The sequence below is a fragment of the Pezoporus occidentalis genome, unplaced genomic scaffold, assembly GCF_034315485.1.
Source record: "Pezoporus occidentalis ecotype Australia unplaced genomic scaffold, CSIRO_AGI_Poc_V1 ctg1, whole genome shotgun sequence".
Classification (NCBI taxonomy): Eukaryota; Metazoa; Chordata; class Aves; order Psittaciformes; family Psittacidae; genus Pezoporus; species Pezoporus occidentalis.
In genome coordinates this window covers 17,610,921-17,631,165 of record NW_026912778.1, presented here as the reverse complement: position 1 = coordinate 17,631,165, position 20,245 = coordinate 17,610,921, and the positions used below count along the sequence as shown (strand labels likewise).

General features: G+C 41.9%; 1 protein-coding gene across 2 annotated transcripts in view; it reads left to right on the top strand.

Moving 5' to 3' along the window:
* The first annotated feature begins 1,010 nt into the window (after positions 1–1,010).
* Positions 1,011–20,245, top strand: part of SLAIN2 (SLAIN motif family member 2) — a 35,893-nt gene continuing 16,658 nt past the window's right edge. For both annotated transcript variants that reach the window (XM_062607139.1, XM_062607133.1), the window contains exons 1-5: positions 1,011–1,447; positions 10,936–11,084; positions 15,933–16,097; positions 17,742–17,903; positions 18,958–19,317. In XM_062607139.1, coding sequence (XP_062463123.1) covers positions 1,089–1,447; positions 10,936–11,084; positions 15,933–16,097; positions 17,742–17,903; positions 18,958–19,317 — 1,195 coding nt within the window. In that variant the 5' untranslated portion in view covers positions 1,011–1,088. The remainder of the gene's footprint in view (positions 1,448–10,935; positions 11,085–15,932; positions 16,098–17,741; positions 17,904–18,957; positions 19,318–20,245) is intronic.

Here is a 20,245-nt window from a genome sequence, read left to right as displayed (position 1 = left end):
AGGTGAGGAAGTGACCCTAGCCTTGTCCCCATATATAATAATGCTGTATACTCATGTCTGGCAGCCCCAACGCCCCAACAGTCCATGCCCCATACCTTGCACAACCCAAGCAGAATCATGTGGCACATGCTGCCCCCAAGCCTTGCACCTTCTCAGCATAGCTCACAGGTCTGAGCATCACAGTCTCATTTCCCCTCTTCGCTCCCTGAGCCTGGAAAATGACAGTCATCTGCAGGGTCATCTCCTGCAGGCTCCAGTTCTCCTCCAGCCTGCTTGCTGGTTACCTTCCTCTCCCCAGCAAATACAGGCTCCACAATGAACCTGTTGAGCAGGCGGAGCTCGAAAAGGAGGAAAAGGGTCTGGAGGACTGGCTCTAAGGACAATGCCCCACAGTGGCATGGGGGAAGGCTGAGCATCCCCATTATGCCAGCAGATGAAGTTTGGAGACTTCATCTTCAAAACTCCACGATCCACTAATTCCTCACACATAAAGGCCCAAGACTCTCAGTGGCACACTTTATATGAATATATATATTTATACAGCACAAAAAGGAAACAGCTCACATGCCCGTCTCACACGAGGGCCCATGACCATCGCCAGGGCCCCGGACCAAGGGCACACCTCGTATCCTTTACAGGATTAGAGCACTTTGGGAAAGAATCCCGGGGCCCCCGCCGTGTAACCGCTGATTGGGATCTGCGGCCCCTAAGGGACGAGACTGCGGGCGGGGCGGCGCAGGGCTCCGCCGTGCCGTGAGGAGCGCGGCCCCTCGCCCGGCTGCACTGAGGCAAGGAAGCCGCGCACGGGACAGCAACCGCCACGGAGGCTCCCAACCACCAGGAACAGCCGCGAGCAGCGACGGTTCCGGGTTACCCACATGACGTCAAGGCGGAGGGCGGAGATGGTAAGATGGCGGCGGCCGGATGCATGTCCCTTGCCCCGCCCCGCTGAGGAGGAGAAGGAGGCAGTGGCAGTAGCCGTAGTGGTAGTGCCCGCGGCCCGCCCCCCCCCGCGGGACGCCTGGCCATGTAGACGGGGCGGCGCGGCTGCCTTTCCCCGCGCAGCCGCCCCTCTGCCGGCGGGCGCCATGGAGGACGTCGGCTCGGGCGTGAACGCGGACGCGGAGGTGCGGAAGCTGCAGGAGCTGGTGAAGAAGCTAGAGAAGCAGAACGAGCAGCTCCGCAGCCGCCACGGCGCCCTACCGGCGGGCCCCGCCAGCCCCAAGCGACTCCTGAGCAGCGGGCCTTCCCCGTCGCCCCCCGCCGCCGCCTCCCCGCCCGACGGCCGCTGCCTTAGCCCCAGGGCCGCCGCCCGGCGGCCGCCCCTCGAAGAGCTCGGCGGCGGAGCGGCCGGCGAGGACGGCAACGGCCTCCTGGACGACGCGGCGCTGCTCAGGCCGGAGGAGCTGCAGAGGTTGGCCGGCTGCGAGGAGGACGAGACCGGCTGGTGAGGAGGCGGCCGGGGTGGGGATGGGGTGGGGGACTACCTTTTCTGCGCCCCCCGTCTCCAGGAGGTTTAGGGGTACTGTCCTCCCTTTACCTCCGCGTCCCCGGGAGGAAGAGGCCGTTTTCAGGCGTGTGCTTGCTGTCGGAGGTGGTCTTGGGGCTTTGTGTAGGGAGGCAGCCTCGCCCTCTGGGGCTAGATGGAGGAATTGGCTCTCCAAGAGGTACCGAAGCCTTCAGGGGAAGGGTATTTTAGTTTCTGCATATAACACTGTACCTCCCTGGCGGCCTGCAGCTCTGTGCTTTTGTTTGGGCGCAGCGAGAGTACTATATCGGGTCACTTGGAGACCGGAGCAGGCTTCAGTTCTGGTGCAAAATCAGTTGCCAGTGTTTTTTGCAAGTTCAGAAGGTGTGGAGGCGTTGAGAAACTTGTGGAAAATTCCTAAGGTAGTGGAAGATTAGCCCACAGGTACTGTTGCACTTCTTCAGATGTGCAGCAAGCGTGTTTTGAGTTTTGATTTCTTTCAGCTCTGAAGGCAGCAAACGTAACATACTCTTTCATCTCATAGATGTGTAGTCCTTAGGTGTTTTCGTTTATTGTTAACGGTGTGGGACCACGGTTTACCTTAGGTGGCTTCTCTCTTCTAATTGGACTGCCAACCCTGCTGCTCTAGCAGAAGTACCTGCAGGTGGCCGTTCACCTTCTCTTTATTACACTTGGAAGAACTTCTACGGAGAATCAAGGTTTGCTCTTTTTAAACAGCATGCTGTTCTCCAGCTGTCTTTTTAAAGCTTCCTATGACACCAGTTGAGGAGCAGTGTTAAATGTTGGGGAGGAGTATGGTGTCAACAGAGAAACACAAGGGGAGTGTGCGGTGGCAGGAAAAGTGTAACAAAAGCAGTCTGACTTGGGTCAGAACTGGTTGTAGGTTCATCTGCAAAAGTCTTTGTGAGTGAACATGCATTTTAAAAACCAACCAAACAAAAATGCCTTTCAGAGTTAGAAACACATTTAAAAATGCTGGAATGGTTCCCATGCATGAGCAATGTTGTAGTTGCTTAGGGAGGAGACGGTGTGTGTGCTTCCTCAGAGAAGTCATTTTCCTGATGTCCAGCCTGATCCACTGGAGAAGTGTGAGAGCATAAGTTTATTCTCATCCAATATGAGTTTACTAAATTAACAGAAGGCATCATCTCCAGGTGGTGAATCTGCAAGGCAGCTACTCTTGCTTCTCAGCTCATGGCTTATAATCGACTGGCCTATAGCAGTTGAGGGAAACAGAATATGCTAAATTTGCACAGCGAGTTTGGAGCAGGATGGAGGCATTTGTGAATGGCATGAATTCCAGTGACAAGAAATGTTATTTTATATATTAATCCTAAGTCATGGGCAACATAATGCAGCTGTTCAGTGGAAGCTAATGTCACAACAGAGCATATGGTGACAGTGGTGGCATAAATGCTGTATGGTTTTGTGTGCCATTCTGGACACACATGGGGCAGGCAGTATAGTTTGCTGAGCTCTTGCTGGTGTCAGGTGTTTGTCATGTTACTTATGCTGCCTGTTACTGTGGCTTCAGTCATGTTTCTATACAAGTTCTAGTTGTCAAAAGACAATAAAAATTCAGTGCAGAATATTACATGCCTTCATTCCTTCCCTAATATTTTAGTGATTATAATGCTAATTTTGAATCTCAGATGTGGGATAATGACTAAGAAACGACCCCTTGAAAAGAGCACTTGGCAAAATTTACTTACTGTTGTACATATGAATAACTATGGCTATGTAATTAAAAAACCTGTCTTTTCATGCTATAGTTTACTATGCACTTAATGATAAGTGTGGTTTGGCTAGATTGACTGATGATTGATTTATTTTTCCAAATTGCTCTATAAAAATGGAAATCAAACTCCTGGAATTTCTGATCACCATTTAATTCTACTGTTAAGGGAGTAAATACTTTTTTTTGTGGGGTGGGGGATGTTTGTTTTTGTTCTTATGAGGGTTGGATGACTTTGTGCACTTGATGGATGGAGGTTATTGCTCTAAATGAAGGTGGAAATTTGCAGAGTGAAGCAATCAAAAAGAAGCAAGCCTGTGAAAGTAGGAAGGATGATATGGCTAAGTGGATTTCTTTTATACCAGTGTAGAAGTGAAAGACCACTTACCAGCTGAGGAAGCCTCACATGGAAACAAACTAAATGTAAATCATGTCTTGTACACAAAAATGGATTAATCTTGTCTGTTTTGTTTGTCTATAGAGAGGAGCTTAGGTTTGTCTTTTGATTGCACAAGGGTTTTGCTGTGGGAGAAAATGGGTGATGAAGGGTGCTGATCACCTCTATTCTTATTTCTGCTTTCTGTAGTGCTGGCGTTCTTCAGTCCATGTGTTCATATACTCAATTATGGAATTGTCTGCAGCCTTATAATGACACTGATAAAATTACATTGTTTTACATTTAATGCTTACATGAGATTAGTGCCTGTGAATTTTGACTATGAGTTTAAAGTGGAATAGTTGATGGTCTGACCAAAATCAGTACTGGAATGTGATGTGTTGGTGTTTTAGTCTACGTTTTGGAGTTGATCAGCTCATTTTTAGCTTGTGATTCTTTAAATACTTTTGGAGAAGTCTATACAAGACAGAATTGTAAAATGAAAGGGGAAGGTAGCACTAGCTGAAATTAATAACAAGTGAATAACAAATGAAAAGAACTTTGATATTGCTGCTTTAGTAGCAGTATTGGCTATTAAATAGCTAATACAATATTAGTGAACTTTGGCACCATTTATATTTTTGCTTGCTTTGTTTTTTTGATGGTTTATTTTTGTGTTGTTTGGGATATTTTTTTTTGGTTTTGGAGTGTTTTTTTTCACTGTGGTTATTTAAATCCAATTCCGTTTTAAGTTTTAAATAATTCTGCATGCGAGACGATCTTCAAATCATATGTTAATAAAAAGTCAGTTAACTGAGATTGAGTTTCTTGGCTGTATGTTTTTGAATCCCATTTAGTGTGCTGAAACTTTCTTCCTAGTAGGGTACTGAAGGTTGCAAATAGGCACATATGCACATGCACACAGTACTGTGCTGTACCTAGTGCCACGGAAACTTTGCTTTAGGCCTGCTAAGTACTTCTTCATGCAGTTACAGTGACTTTGGTAATCTGTTCTGTGGGTGTTCCAATTTAGCTGTTCTTGAACCAGGTTGCATCAAATCTGAAGTTTTTAAAATTTGAATCTCAACAGGTTTTTGTTAGTTAATTAAAAAGACAAAAGGGCAGGAAGGGGGACTAGAGTGGAGAAATCTTCAGAGAGGTAGGACGTGGTGTACAACTCCTTGCCTGACTTGCTGGGTAAGGTTGGGTGTGGATGTACAGCACATGGGAGACAACTTGGTAACAATGTGCCGGGTGGCTTGCTATGCTTCTTAAAAGTGACCTGTCTTAAGTTTATTGCAGGATAAATATGCGCATGTGGGCAATTATTGTAGATTAGTTAATGTGCTGTGAATCCACTGTAACTTGTCATGCTGTTATGTATGCTCTCTGGGACGCTTTCTTTTTAATATGAGCAAAACATGCAGTGCTTTTTTTCTTTAAAATTTATATGCAGTGTGTGTATAAGAGAGAATAGGGCTTGCTGTGTATCTATTTTGTATGTCTAATTGCTTAGCAAACTTAGAACAGTTGTGTCCTCTTTAAATGATGGTGCTACAAAACCTAGCCTCGGACTTTCCATGTTTTCATGTCGGTGCAATCTGAAGTCTGCTTGGTAGGGCTGAAATAGCTTTCAGGTGACTGATTTCATTTACAAACAAAAGGCAGTTACTGTGTTTGAAGTGAAATTATTGGTGGGTTGTTTATATTAATAGTTCAAAGTAATATTTTCAGTGGTTTTGAAGACCTCAGATTGATTGTGTATCCTTTTCAGTGGAAATGGAAGGCGCGTACTTTTACTATTGTGCACGCTGTCATTCAGCAGCTACTTCTGTTAAGTTGGTGCTTATGTTTAGTTGTTTACATTTCCATTTGAGCCATCCATTCTAATTAGTTGGCCAAGTGGCTATTTTGAGGTACAGGATAAAAGGATGATTGTCATCTGTAATGGACTGTCTTTCATGTTGTATTACCTGATGTTCCTTGAACACTAAGGTTAGTTTGGAGCCCCACAGTTTGCCATATTGAGCTAGTAAAATACAGGGTGAGTCTTTTGGGATAGAATTGCATCTGAATGAAAACCCATTGCCGAAATTACATTGCAGCATTTCTTATTCAACTGCTAAAATTTCATTGTATTAATATGGTAGGCTTCTTGGAAATTGGACAGGTTCTGATCAATTCCTGCCTTGTGACCTAAGTAAAAGGGAAATTGATGCTTTTCATTTTGTGCCAGATTAAATGTCAGTCTGATTTAAAGTTGATTTTAAACAAAATTTGGGTAATGTCTTCTCAGACTAGGAAGATAATGTGAAAACAAGCATGTAAGAGAACGGAAGGTTGCAGAATTTATCTGGTTATCAAGTGAAGCAACTAGTAACATCAAATAATATTCAGTTTGACTAATGTCTTTGGGATGTCCATGTTTGTTGTGAAACAGGTGTTTTAGGACTGGAGGAAGAATCCTGAGGAGAACTTTCTTCTGTTTCTATCTTATTCTGTGATATTCTTGACTTCTAAACATGCTTCATGTTTGTATATCATGAAAGCTTGATGCTGATTTTGTTTATTGTCTTAATGGTATTCCTGAAGTTTATTTCATAACCATGTCTTGTTTAGGCATGATTCCCGGTTCTACTTCTTGTAAGTGTTGGTAGAGCTCTCAGGCCTAGTCATTAAGCAAAATTTTATTTTGGAACACTTTTCATAGGACACAGAAATTCTCAGCTTTTTTCTATTCCATGTAAGTATCAGCAATACCATATTAGAGCATATATGCTTTCGCAAATTTCTTCTGAAAAGTTTCTCAAGCAGTGGGAACTTGTACATACAGACTTAGCGTGGCAGTTCGAGGGAAGCTGCGTGGTAGTGTAGAGGAGTCTTCCAAGCTTTTGAAGGCCGCATTTCCCATTCTGTAGCATCCCTTTCAGACAGCTACATGTTCTTTGGAGACCAGGAAATGAATAATGGCTGTAATTTCCAGTAACTAGTCAGGGCAAAGCTAACTATCTTTAATTGTTGGTGACAGGAAGGTAATTGTGTTCCCAATTGCTCTTTGCACCCTCTCTGAATACTCTCAGTTCTGCTTCAAAGTCGCATGTAATTGAAACAAGCTGCTTTAATATGAAGGTTTAATAAGATGGTCAAAGCTTTTTTGTAGTATTGATATAACCGAATTTTGCTGTAGCTGGTGCTTCTCAGAACTAGAAGCATTCAGTTAAGTACACCTGCAAATTAGTAATTACAGGCTGACCAAATCAGTCAGTTAACAACTGCAGGATAGGAACTTTGCAGGAGTGGGGGAGGAGGAAAGAGGAAATGTGTGGGCGAGATACGTGCTGCGATGTTACTTAGTTTGGATTTTTTTTCTTTACAGCCAGAGATTCTCTTCAGCTCTTTACCTGTAGCTGTTCGTTAAAAAATCCATCTTAAATTTTAACTCATTTAAATTGCTTCAGCTAGGATTGCCTAACAGTTTTAGATTGATCTAAAATTTAGATTGGCACTGTTGCATTCTAGGCTGTCTCTTTCCAAGGCTGTCCAATATTATTGTCTCCTGACTTAAGTAGCACTTCATTGTGGAATTTCCTTCCTGTATTTCAGGGGAATTTGTTGCCAATCTGTCCTTAGATTTCAATTGTTTTCCTCATATCTTCTCTTCAGGTAGCTTTCTTGATCCTGCTTTTGCCTGCAATATGTTTTGTCCACTTTCTTGTTTCATTGCCTGTATTGTAACTGTCACTTTTTGCTTAAGGTTAATGTAGATAAAATAAACAAGCTCTAATACAAGTTCCTTCCACTTGCCATCTTCTTTCTAATTCAGATCTGTGACTTCATACTCATCTGCATGTTTTTCACTTTTGCGCTGAGCAATAGAAGGATTCTGATACAAAAAAGACACCTCCTTTCCACCTGATTAGAAGCTTGCCTTCTGGTTTCATGCCTGTGGCAGCTAAGCTCTTGTATTTTAACGCACTGGGAGATGTTCCTCAGGTGAGGTAATCCCTAGGAAGATATTCAGTTCCTGCCTCAGTGTTGTGTCCTCTTTCTTCAAAGCTTTTTCAGACTCAGCTGTGTCCTGGTGCAACATGCCACAGCTTGCCCTATTTGGCTGACATTATCATATGAGCGTGTAGTGACAGTAATCCTTCTCCAAAAGCTCTGCTGTTTTTGTGCTGAGTCTTCTGGAACTACTCAGGAGAGCCCCTGGCTGCTTTAAACTTTAGATTGGCATAGTTGACTAGTGACAGCTGAAGGAAGGGAATATTACTGTGGGTGCAGAATCATGGTGTCTGGCCTTCTTAAAGCTGTTTCAAAATAGAAGGAAGCTCCTGGGCTTCTTTTTAGACACTGTTTTCTTTTCTTTGACTGCGTGTCACTGAACTGTAGACTCTTTACTACTCCCTTGTGGAGAAGTTGAAGTGTAGGTTTCTGATGTGTTACCATTTGTAGTGGGGGTGGCAACTGTAAGGTGTCAGCTTCCTCAATGATTTTCAACTTCCTGTTTTGAGAAAGCGATTTAGTAGTGTTTTAAGATATATGAAGTCATACTGGTAATCCTCACTCTTAAAGTTGCCAGTCAGTGCCATTGCATTGCTGTGAGAATGTATTAACAGATACAAATGGGAATTAATCTCTTCTGGAAAGCTCTTCAGCTAAGGAGAACCTGTATTTTTGGTTCAAACTGTAGTCTGACAGAGATCACTTAGTTATCTATACATGTTTCATGGCCTACTTTCTGCTCTTTTTCTCTTCGTGCTGTTCGGAAGAGAGGAAGAAGTAGTAAAGCATTGCTCTGATTTTTAGCCTTTCCCTTGGTCTTCTGTTTTATAAATCCAAATGAAGCAATGCAAGTGGGGTTATGTCAGCTTCAAAACTTGAGATTGGCTATTTTTTGTCAGGTGGGAAATTAAGAACGCTGCTTTATAATAATGAGACATTGCAGTTGCAAAATGAACAAGAAACTGTCCCGAAAAAGCCATTGTGTTATTGCATCAATGCACATGTTTGTCATGAGGTAGTGGAGTTGCATGAAGTATGTATATTCTAAAGTTCTGTTTTGTTTTGTTTTTTTATGTAAGGTGTGAAACAAAGCTGTTAAAGGAAAAACAGTTGACTGGAAAGAGGTGGAAGAATTTGCAATATATGGTTAGAAAGGGAGGTGGAAAAGTGGGAGCTGCGTGAGCCTGGGTTGCTTCAGTAAATAAACTATGTGTGAAACAAATGCAACAATTGGAAATTGCAGAAAATAATGTTTTAAGTGCTTAAAATACCAGGTGCCATTTTGATTAGTCAGGTGGGTTTGTTGAAGATGCCCCTTTTGTGTGTCTTTCAGAGAGGACACACACTTTATTTTCTTGCCTGTTATACTGGGTATTACTGTAAACACTTCAAATGTGCATGGAACTTCTCAAACGCAGCAAGGCATGTCAGCTGTACAAGAGAGCTACAAGTACACTTTGTCTGTACAGCACAAAAGTTGGCTTTGTTGCTTTTAACACTTCTTAGTATTGCATAAACATACCTCAGGACAGAAAAGAGTACAGGCAAATAAATGCTAAAAAGACAGTAAATTTGAAGTATTAAAGAGCTAGTAAATGTTAAATATTAGTTTTTAACTCTGTGGAGATAATTGGAGCAAGTATAGCAATTTGTGTAATTGTTCGCATAGAGCTGTGAAAACTGAGTGATTCTTGTGCTTTCCAAGGATCTTGAGGGCTATAAATACGTGATAGACTCAGCTTTTCTTGTGGACAGGATGCCTGTGAAGGCTGTAAGGATTTCTAAAAAAATCAATTTTAACGACCAGCATGATGCTGGCCAGAGCGAAGGCCACATGGACTATAGAGTGCAGCAGTAGCTATTTGCATTGTTACAAACAGCTTCATTTTTGTTTGAAAACATGGCAGCTAATAAAAATACTCTCTTCTGCATTTACAGACATAGCTTTCTGATTTCAGTGCTTATGAAGGAAGAGTGTTTCAGAGCGTGCTCTAAATAGTGGTCAGTGTTTTGGGCAAGATGTTGTGGTTTTATAAGCATGCTTCTTGGGAAGCTTTTGTAAGAAGAGACCTTAAGGGTAGTAATTAAAAAAATCTTTTAAAGCTGTTTATAAAATAAACTGAGTTCAAGCTCTAGAATTACAGAGGAAGGATCAGCTAATAATCAAGACAAGACAGTTTCTATGGAAAGTAACTTCTGTGTTGCTGGTGTCATTGGCATAAAGGAAACAAGAATTTTTCCTGGCTGATTAAGCTGTCAAATATTCCTAAATTAGTGTGTAGCATACAACCACTTTGACTATGAGGTCTGTTATTACTCCTACAAGAAACACTCATTTAACCATTTCTGTATGAGCTCTAGTTAGAGCTGTAGATCTTGCAGTTCACTCTTGTCTGTTGCTGAAGTACATTTCCAGGTTTGGTTCTAGTCCAAATATAAGGCTTAAATATCCATACTTTGAGAGTGATTGGTTATGACTTTCCCTTAAATCTGTTTTTCGAGGGGGGGAGAAATTTTCAACTATATTTCTAGAGCCTTTAGAGTAGAATACTTTTTTCAGTCACAAAATGCTGATGTTAGAAATAAATGAATGGAGATGCTGATGGGCAAAGGCCTCAGCATGTCTTGCAGAACAATATGATCTCGTTTCTCTTCACTCTGTGTGCCTTATCTCTTGTTCTTTGTTTTTAATGCTTGACTGTGTACCCCTTAGGACAGAGATAGTCCCTTTGTTCTGTGTTCGAAGGAAAACTAAAGGATCAGGTGCTCGGATGCAAATTATAAGTAAAAGTAAAATATTTATTGTTCAAGGTTACTGAAATAGTAGAAGTGTTCTGTGGACTTTTGCACTGTTCCTTGGCTAGTAAGATGCTTATCATTTATTACATCTTTGTGTTTAGGAAAACAACCATTGCTTATTGCATAGTGCTTTATTTCCTTCTTTCAGGTGAATGTTGCTTAAATCTGAAGAGATTAATCCCGGTTTGTACATTTATGTGACGTAGGGTAATCATCCATATACCCAAGGTGTCTGAAAATTGAAAATGTTTGGAGCTTTTTATTTTCCTGACGTATCAGTCAGTGTATTCCAGTGTACCAATACCGGCATCACTTCTTGCCAGAAGTCCATGGGTAGCCATATGTTATCAGTATTATACTGTATCCAGAACAGTTAATTTAAAGGTAAAACTTGTGCTTTCTCTATAATTTTGGATTGTACTGTACATACAGTATAAAAATAGAAATAGCATAGTATGCGGTATTTTGTTACATGCCTGATCTTGTGCTCGCTTTGCCTATCTTCATAATTATTGTTCTTCTTCTCCTTTTCAGGTTATATACGTCCCCAAAGAAGAAACTGACTCCAGTGCAAAAATGCGTCAGTCCCTTAGTTTGGTGCAGGCAGGTACTGGATTACCCAAGTCCTGACGTTGAATGTGCTAAAAAGTCACTGATCCACAGGCTGGAACAGACAATGTCGGGTGAGTTCCTGCATACTGACACTGGGTTGTACATGTTTATTCTGAAACATTGTCAGAATTAGCCAATACGTAGTTGTGAGATCCAGCCATTGATTTCTGTCTAAAGTTTTCATTATGCCTTGCAAACAGTAATTAATTCTGTTGATTTTCTGGACTATAGGAATAAAATGAAAGGAAGCATTAGACCATGAGTCAGGATATCAAAGTTCTGTACTAGCTGCATAGTGGCAGTTTGGTCATAGAATCATAGAATAGTTAGGGTTGGAAAGGACCTTAAGATCATCAAGTTCCAACCCCCCTGCTGTGGGCAAGGACACCTCACACTAAATCATATCACGCAAGGCTTTGTCCAACCTGGTCTTGAACACTGCCAGGGATGGCGCATTCGCAACCTCCCTGGGCAACCTGTTCCAGTGCCTCACCACCCTAACGGGAAAGAATTTCCTCCTTATATCCAATCTAAACTTCCCCTGTTTAAGTTTTAACCTGTTACCCCTTGTCCTATCACTACAGTCCCTAATGAAGAGTCCCTCCCCAGCATCCCTATGATGATCCCCTTCAGATACTGGAATGCTGCTATGAGGTCAGAGGTTTTCAGTAGGCGCATGATCTTGGAGGTTTTCTTATTTTGAAATAAAAACCTGTATTAAACTATCATAATTAAGTGCTTGCTAATATTTTAACACAAAACTTGTTGTTCTGCTGGATGAGCTATTTTATTTCATCTAAGGAAATGAAGGCTGAAATTCTTCAATACTTTGGGAGGTAATACTGATTTCTTTTCCTCCTATCCCAAATAACTTAAGATCTTGTCACAAAAGATGTTGTAAAAAAATCCAGGGTCTGTGAGTCTCCCTTGATACGAATCAGTTGGTTATATTCAAAACTGGAGAAGGTCTGTGAGTTTCACCCTGTGAGGCTGAAAACTTAGAATCCTCGCCCTTTTATTCTGAGCCTTTTTGATGTCAAACCAGCAGCAGAGCACTGAAGGTCTGATTAGAGTTCTCTGTCCACCTGTTTCTTTCTTTAATTTCTTTATTAGAGCCTATTTTGGAAAAAAAAAAAGAGTTGTGCTGAGATGTGACTTTCTTGCTATTAATATCTGTTCTCCCCCTATATTTCTGTCCTTTTGCAGTCTTGCAGTACGTGTAATCTGTCTTTTTTTAACTGTTATCCTAAGGTATTAGAATGGCTGGACTTCAGCTAAGAATACGTGAACACACAGTTCCAGGAGTGTTCCCAACTGCCAGCTCCTTTGCGTGATTATACATAAACTCAGCATAGAGTTTATTTGATTGTAACTTCCCCCCCCCGCTTGGATTCTTCTCTGGAACAATTCAGTCTTTATTTGGGTTTGTACTAAAATGGTTCTTAGTAAAATTTGAAAACATTACTGGTAAAGCACATGAAAAGTCCATTTCTTATTCTGAAAATCATGGATATAATGGTGAAAGTTCCTTCAGTGTGAGTCACCTTTTCCTTTTGATCTTTTCCTACTTCTTGGGGTTTATGTATGCTGCCCTGAAGAATGTCTGTTAATGATAGATAGCTTGCTACAGGCAAAGGCTGAAGTTCTAAACAAAAGTACTCAAATCACAGGGATGTATGAATGATGATAAAAGTTTGGGAATTTGAATACTACTGAGTATTTAGGAGTGGATAGCAGTTAGGCTGAGTATGAACTATCCTGTTCATGGTTTAGCTTCTTTTCAGAACCAATTAGAAATTTTCCATAAGTACCACAAATTCTTTACCTTTAGGGTAACACCAACAATTTAGCCTTCGTTGAAGCAGAGTGACAGGAAACTTCACCATGAAATAAACAAACTTGAAAGTTTGAACATTTATATGATGTGGCTAGGCAACTTGACTTTCTTTTGTTTGTTTTTTCCTAGACCTGAGAATGTGTTTCTGACAGTGGTACTTGCAAGAATATCACAATTAATCTATAGTGTTAATAGATGAAAATATTGGCAGTAGAAGAGATGGGTACCAGTGCTGCTGGTTGGAGCAGGTTGTATGGAAACATTCATTTGTAGCAAAAAAAAATTGTCATTTACAGCAACCAGCCTACTTACAGGTACAGGTTAGCAGAAAGCTCTACAGTGCTGCTTGTAATCTTGCGTGTGTTTCCTACCCTGCAAATTCTGAAATGTCAGAACAAACAAAAAAATCTTAATACTGAATAAAGGGATTTTTAGTAAACAAATTACAGTTAAATTACTTTTCTGTGCTGAAATCAGGACAGGCCACTACTGTCAGTAGCCTAATTATTAGTGTACTAATTGAAGCTCCTTTTCAGTAACAGAAATGTCACACAATATTCTTTGAATAGCTTAATTTCTGCCTTTTTTTAGAACTGCTTTAATGTATTGCCATATGTTTGCTAGGAATATTCTAGTCAGTTTGTTAATATGCGTGTGTAGTTTCAATACTGTCATGCCTTAGAGAGTTTGGTTTCTAGCAGCTAGGTGAGCTGCAGTTTAATCTAATCTAGATTTGTATATAAAAGTTCACCTCTCTAGCTTTCAATTTTATGTTTAGCAATTTAATTTGTTCTTTGTTAGAATACAATTCTGTTTGGCTTTAAACTGAAAGAGAGCAGATTTAGATTAGATACTAGGAATAAATTCTTTACTATGAGGGTGGCGAGACACTGGAACAGGTTGCCCAGAGAAGTTGTGGATGTCCTGTGCCTGGCAGTGGTCAAGGCCAGGCTGGATGGGGTTTTGAGCAACCTGGTCTAGTGAAAGGTGTCCGTGCCTGTGGCAGGAGGGGTGGAACTAGGTGATCTTTAATGTCCCTTCCAACTCATTCTGTGATTTGATGATACGGGATTGAAGCCCATGGGCATAAAAATCCCAAAGCATTAGAACAGGAGATACAGAGAAGGGAAATATCCTACAGTCATTTCACTTTTTTGTGCTCAGTAGGTTTGTGGTACCCAGAAATACAAACAGAAGCATTCGCCCTGTTTAATGTTTTTTCATTCTAGCACATGCTTTGCGGAATTTTGTAGGTGGTATTGCTTAGTTCTGTGGTGCCAGTCTTGGCATTACTCTGGAAATACTGTGTGATCTAGACAGGTCTGTGAATTCTGGAGAATTTAACTTCATGGTGTGCTCTAGTCTGTATGTAATCGGGCATAACAATGTATGTTAGCATAGCTTAGCTACTGCTGTCTTCTGAGTTGCTTCCTTCCTTCTTCCCAACTCCTACGTGGAACATTTTGAAGAGGGAAGTTGTAGTGATCTTAAATCTTATTTTTATAAAGAAAATATTTGCTGCTGTCTTGTCTTGCTGCTCCTTCCACAGTATGGTTTTATGTAGGAGATGAAGAAATCAGTTGAAAAACTTCCTGGTAACTGAAATGTTCTGCTTGACTTGTATGTTTTCAAGAAGGGGAAAATGGATGACCCAGGGAACTACAGACCAGTCAGTCTCACCTTTGTGCCTGGCAAAATCTTGGAGCAGATTCTCCTAGAAGGCATGTTAAGGCACATGAAAAACAACAAGGCGTTTGGTGACAGCCAGCACGGCTTCACTAAGGGGAAATCCTGCCTGACTAATTTGGTGGCCTTCTGTGATGGAGCTACAGAACTGATGGACAGGGGTAGAGCAGCTGATGTCACCTACCTGGACTTGTGCAAAGTGTTCGACACTGTCCTACATGACGTCCTTGTCTAAATTGGGGAGACATCAATTTGATGGATGGACCACTCGGTGGATAAAGAACTGGCTGGATGGCAGCACACAAAGAGTTGTGGTCAATGGTTCAATGTCCAACTGGAGACCAGTAAGGAGTGGTGTCCCTCAGGGATCGGTGTTGGGACCGGTCTTGTTTAGCATCTTCATTGCTGACATGGACAGTGGGATTGAGTGTGCCCTCAGCAAGTTTGCCGATGACACCAAGCTGTGTGGTTCTGTTGATACGATGCCATCCAGAGAGACCTTGACACACTTGTAAGGTGGGCTCATGCCAACCTCATGAAGTTTAACCATGCCAAGTGCAAGGTCCTACACCTGGGTCAGAGCAATCCCAGGCACAGCTACAGGTTGGGCAGAGAAGGACTTGGGGGTATTGGTCGTTGAGAAAATGAATGTGAGCCGGCTTCAGTGTGCGCTTGCAGCCCAGAAAGCCAACCGTATCCTGGGCTGCATCAAAAGGACCGTGACCAGCAGGTCGAAGGAGGTGATCCTGCCCCTCTACTCTGCTCCTCTCCTGAGACCTCACTTGGAGTATTGTGTGCAGTTCTGGTGTCCTCAACATAAAAAAGATACAGAACTCTTGGAACAAGTCCAGAGAAGGGCCATGAGGGTGATCAGGGGAATGGAGCAGCTGTCGTATGAAGATAGGCTGAGAAAGTTGGGGCTGTTCAGCCTGGAGAAGAGAAGGCTGCGTGGAGACCTCATAGCAGCTTTCTAGTATCTGAAGCGGGGCTATAAGGATGCTGGGGAGGGATTCTTCATTAGGGACTGTAGTGATAGGACAGGGGGTAACAAGTCAAAACTTAAACAGGGGAAGTTTAGATTGGATATAAGGAGGGAGTTCTTTTCTGTTAGGGTGGTAAGGCACTGGAATGGGTTGCCCAGGGAGGTTGTGAATGCTCTATCCCTGGTGGTGTTCAAGGCCAGGTTGGACAGAGCCTTGGGAGACATGGTTTAGTGTGAGGTATCCTTGCCCATGGCAGGGGGATTGGAACTAGATGATCTTAAGGTCCTTTCCAACCCTAACTATTCTAGGATTCTATTAGTAACTAAATCACACTGAAGTTATCATATAGGGTTGTATTCATTTCTCATTGGTTCCTTCAGTATAAATTGTTGCTTTCCTCCTCTTTCATACAGCTCTCAAGAGACAGAGTTTGTACAGCAGCCCTTTCAGTGCGGTCACTTATGCGAGTTCCTATAGTCCAAATACCAGTAGCCCCTACAGCAGTGGTTTCAATTCTCCCTCTTCAACACCAATGAAATCTGCTTTAGTGAAACAGCTCATACCTCCTGGTACCTCAGGTAAGTATGTGTGTTTTGTCTCTCCCTTACTTCTTCCTCCTCTTCCTTTCAAAAACATGTGCTCAAATAGATATCTGCATTGAATTAAAGTAAGCAAGATACCGAAACCTTGTCAGTCTTTTGTATTTTGTTTGCATCATGCAGTAGGTAAGCTTTTTAGGAAAGGCTTTTTTTTACAGACTTTCCGGCATAAGATAAATTTCAAGTATTTTCTCTGGATGTCCATGTCCCTGAAATCACTGATGCATTTTAGCAGTTAGACCAAAACATGTAGCTTTAGTTCCATGAAGTCCCAATTCCACATACATAAATGGCTTCTAGAATTGGCCCTGTAATTGACCGGGATAGTAGGGTTTTAAAGGTTAGGTGCTGGTAGTTGTAAAGTCTTGGCAAGAACCCTGTTACTGATTGACTGCAACATGTGGTATGCGGCGTGTATCCATCTGTACCTCGGACATGTGAACAATATAATCTAAGGAAGAAGCATGTATTTTAATTAAAGGCATTCCATTAGGGTTTACAATCATCAGCAAGTTTGCCAATGACACCAAGTTGTGTGGTTCGGTTGGTATGCTGGAGGGAAGGAATGCCATCCAGAGGGACCCGGACATGCTTGTGAGGTGGGCTGATGCCAACCTGATGAGGTTTAACCATGACAAGTGCAAGGTCCTACACCTGGGTCGGAGCAGTCCCAGGCACAGCTACAGGTTGGGCAAAGAAGAGATTCAGAGCAGCCCTGTGGAGAAGGACTTGGGGGTGTTGGTTGATGAGAAAACGAACACTAGCCGGCAGTGTGCGCTTGCAGCCGAGAAAGCCAGCTGTATCCTGCGTAACGGGTTAAAACTTAAACAGGGGAAGTTTAGATTGGATATAAGGAGGAAATTGTTTCCTGTTATGGTAGTGAGGCACTGGAATAGGTTGCCCAGGGAGGTTGTGAATGCTCCATCCCTGGCAGTGTTCAGGACCAGGTTGGACGAGGCCTTGAGTGATACCGTTTAGTGTGAGGTGTCCCTGCCCATGGCAGGGGGGTTGGAACTTGGTGATCTTGAGGTCCTTTCCAACCCTAACTATTCTATGTTTCTATGATCAGTATGAACAATTTAAAGCCATTCCCCTTTGTGCTATCACTACATGCCCTTGTAAAAAGTCTCTTTCCAGCTTTCTCATAAGCACCCTTTAGGTACTTGAAGGCTGCTCTAAAGTGCCCCTGGAATCTTCTCCAGGTTGAACAAGCCCAACTCTCTCAGCCTGTCCTCATAGGAGAGGTGCTCCAGCCTCTGATCATCTTCGTGGCCCTCCCCTGGTCTTACTCTAACGGCTCCATGTCCTTCTTATATTGGGGGACCCCAGAGCTGAATGTACTCCAAATTGGTACTCATGAGAGCGGAGTATAAGCGGAGAATTGCCTTTTTTCAACCTGCTGGCTGCATTCCTTTTGATGCAGCCCAGCGTACAGTCAGCTTTGTGGGATGCAGGCATCTACTACCAAGTCATGTGGAGCTGTTTGTCAAACAGAATTGTCTATCAGGCTCAGTCAGAATCTTTTCTTAATCTGTTCTTAGATTGGTGGTTCTTTCACTAGGAAATGATACAGCTTGCCTTTTTATTATTTTTAAACATTTCCTATTTATTTTCTTTCTGTAGGTCATCTTAAAAGTGCAGCAGATAGAAATCCTCCGCTAAGTCCACAGTCCTCTCTGGACAGTGAATTAAGTGCATCAGAGATGGATGAAGACTCTATTGGGTCTAATTACAAGCTAAATGATGTTACAGATGTGCAAATTCTAGCGCGAATGCAGGAAGAAAGTAGGTATTTTCCATTTTGAAAACAAAGTGGAGCAGTTGATATTTTTTTTTCTTTTTAAATTGAATAATTTCATTAGCACTTGCTTAGCAGGAATGGAAAAAGGGGTGTAGAGTCTATTATGGATGTACAAATACAGTTCTCCTGAGGAGGTTGGTGAAAGACTTCTGCCTTCAGGATAAGGAAAGGAAGTTGCTCTGCAGAAGTGTTCTTTAGGAACAGTGGACAAAAGAAACGCTAGAGAGAGTGTGAACTTTTAGCATGTACTTACTACATGCTAAAAGGATGGTCGTTGGACTGGGCTACTGCTTGCCACCGGTCTTCTCAGAAGATATGTGCCTTCTTGATCTAATCCTGTGTTGTTGACATCAGTGCTTAAACCATGATTTAAATCACCAAAATGTAAAGTCAATAGGGCAAAGAATAGTTAAGAAAAACACCTATGTAGATTTATCTCGTTATAGGTTTAGCTGAGACTTAGTCCTTTTTGTAAATTGAGACTGCAAGAAGTGGCAGTAATTTCACTTGTCTAACTAGGTGGTCTCCAGAATTTTTTTTATTGTTTACCCCTATGAGTGACTTGTTTTACATACCCCTGAGGTGCATGCATTCCACTTTGGAGACCACTGGTTTAAAAACTCTAGTTTCTCTAGGGGTAGTTTATCATACAGCTGTTTTGTTACATTTACTAATACACTGGAAGAGACATGTCATCATGGCTGCTATTATTATGTTACATGATATCAAAATTAAGATATAGTTTGTGCTGCTCCTATCCAGCCTGGGAGAGGAGATGAGCAAGTACACAACACACCTGTACTGATGATTGCTGTAGTAAGAAAAGGAATGAGCTCACCTACTTATTTCAAGATATTATCAGCTGGTAGGTAACTTTTGTTGGTAGTAATCTGGAATTAATTTAATGCCTTAAATAAAAGGAGTTAAGGTGAGCCACATTTGAGTTTCAGCACTGGGTAGATAATTTGTATGTTTTGTCTCTACTTTGAACCATTTGTGGGCTGAAAGCAGGTAAAACAATGTTCTCATGGTTGCCAGGCCTCCGGCAAGAGTATGCAGCAAGTGCTTCTCGGCGTAGTTCTGGCTCTTCTTGCAATTCTACAAGGCGAGGCACATTCAGCGATCAGGAGCTTGATGCACAGAGTTTAGAAGATGAAGAAGATGGCACACATCATGCAGTGCACCCTGCTGTTAATAGGTTCTCGCCATCACCTCGCAGTTCTCCCTGGCCTTCACCAAAACAGTCTCCAAGGAATTCACCTCGCTCCCGATCACCTGCTCGAAGCATAGAATACAGCAGAGTTTCACCCCAGCCTATGATTAGCCGTTTACAGCAACCTCGTCTTTCACTTCAAGGCCACCCTACAGATTTGCAGACTAGTAATGTAAAAAATGAAGGTAAAAAGTTCTGTTTCAAAATAATTGCACAAGTAGTTGTGTAGTTCCTGTAAAGACTTTCGGTGCTTAAAACTATATGCCAGTGTAAACATCATGCTTTAATCTTGAAGTTGTTGAAGAAAAAGCAGAGCAAGGAAAGCTTAAATTCTGCTGGGGAACCCTTACAGTCAGATGGAGTTGATAGGCTTGTTTTGTTTTCTTTTTTTTTTTGGACATTATCCAGTCTGTTGGTGTAATTGAGTTTCATGGTGACAGAGTTCTATCTTTGGCAGGCATATGCACTAAAATAAAGCAGCGCCAAGGAAACTATCACTCACCAGTAGGGTTAGGCCTTCCAAATGGTGGAATAAAATGCAGGGAAAAGTGGCTGTGGTCAGATGAGAGTAATATGGCAATTTATGCATGCTTGTAGCCTGTGAGATAGCTCAACGCTTTATTTTAGCAGTGCAGGACTCTGAACTCTTTGAGCATGAACATAGCCTAAAAAATATTAGTACTTAAGTCATGCATTTATTGGATATTTTAGATATCTCAAAGCTGGACAAACTGTGGCATAACAGAAAATAAAGGTTTCGGTAAAGTTGACACAATTACACTATATGGGCATAGAACAAAATAATGTGATACTGATACGGCTTTGCTTCTTGAATGTACTTTTTCTGGGTAGCAATCTGGCAGAAGCTCCTTTAACTGGGCTGAAATCTCACAAGCATATTCCCTTTTTAACAAATGTAGTTGTTAAATAAAAATAGAAAAGAAAATCTTAAATTTCGGAAGGATATACATTTAGATATTATTAATTCACTCTATTTTTTTCACTTTCTGGTAAGTTGGATGCAAAATGTCTGTAGTGGAGTTAATCTAGAAATATAGTTTTAAACAGTTTATTTTTGGGGGCAGAGGGTGGGGAAGGAGTGTGGGTGGTGTT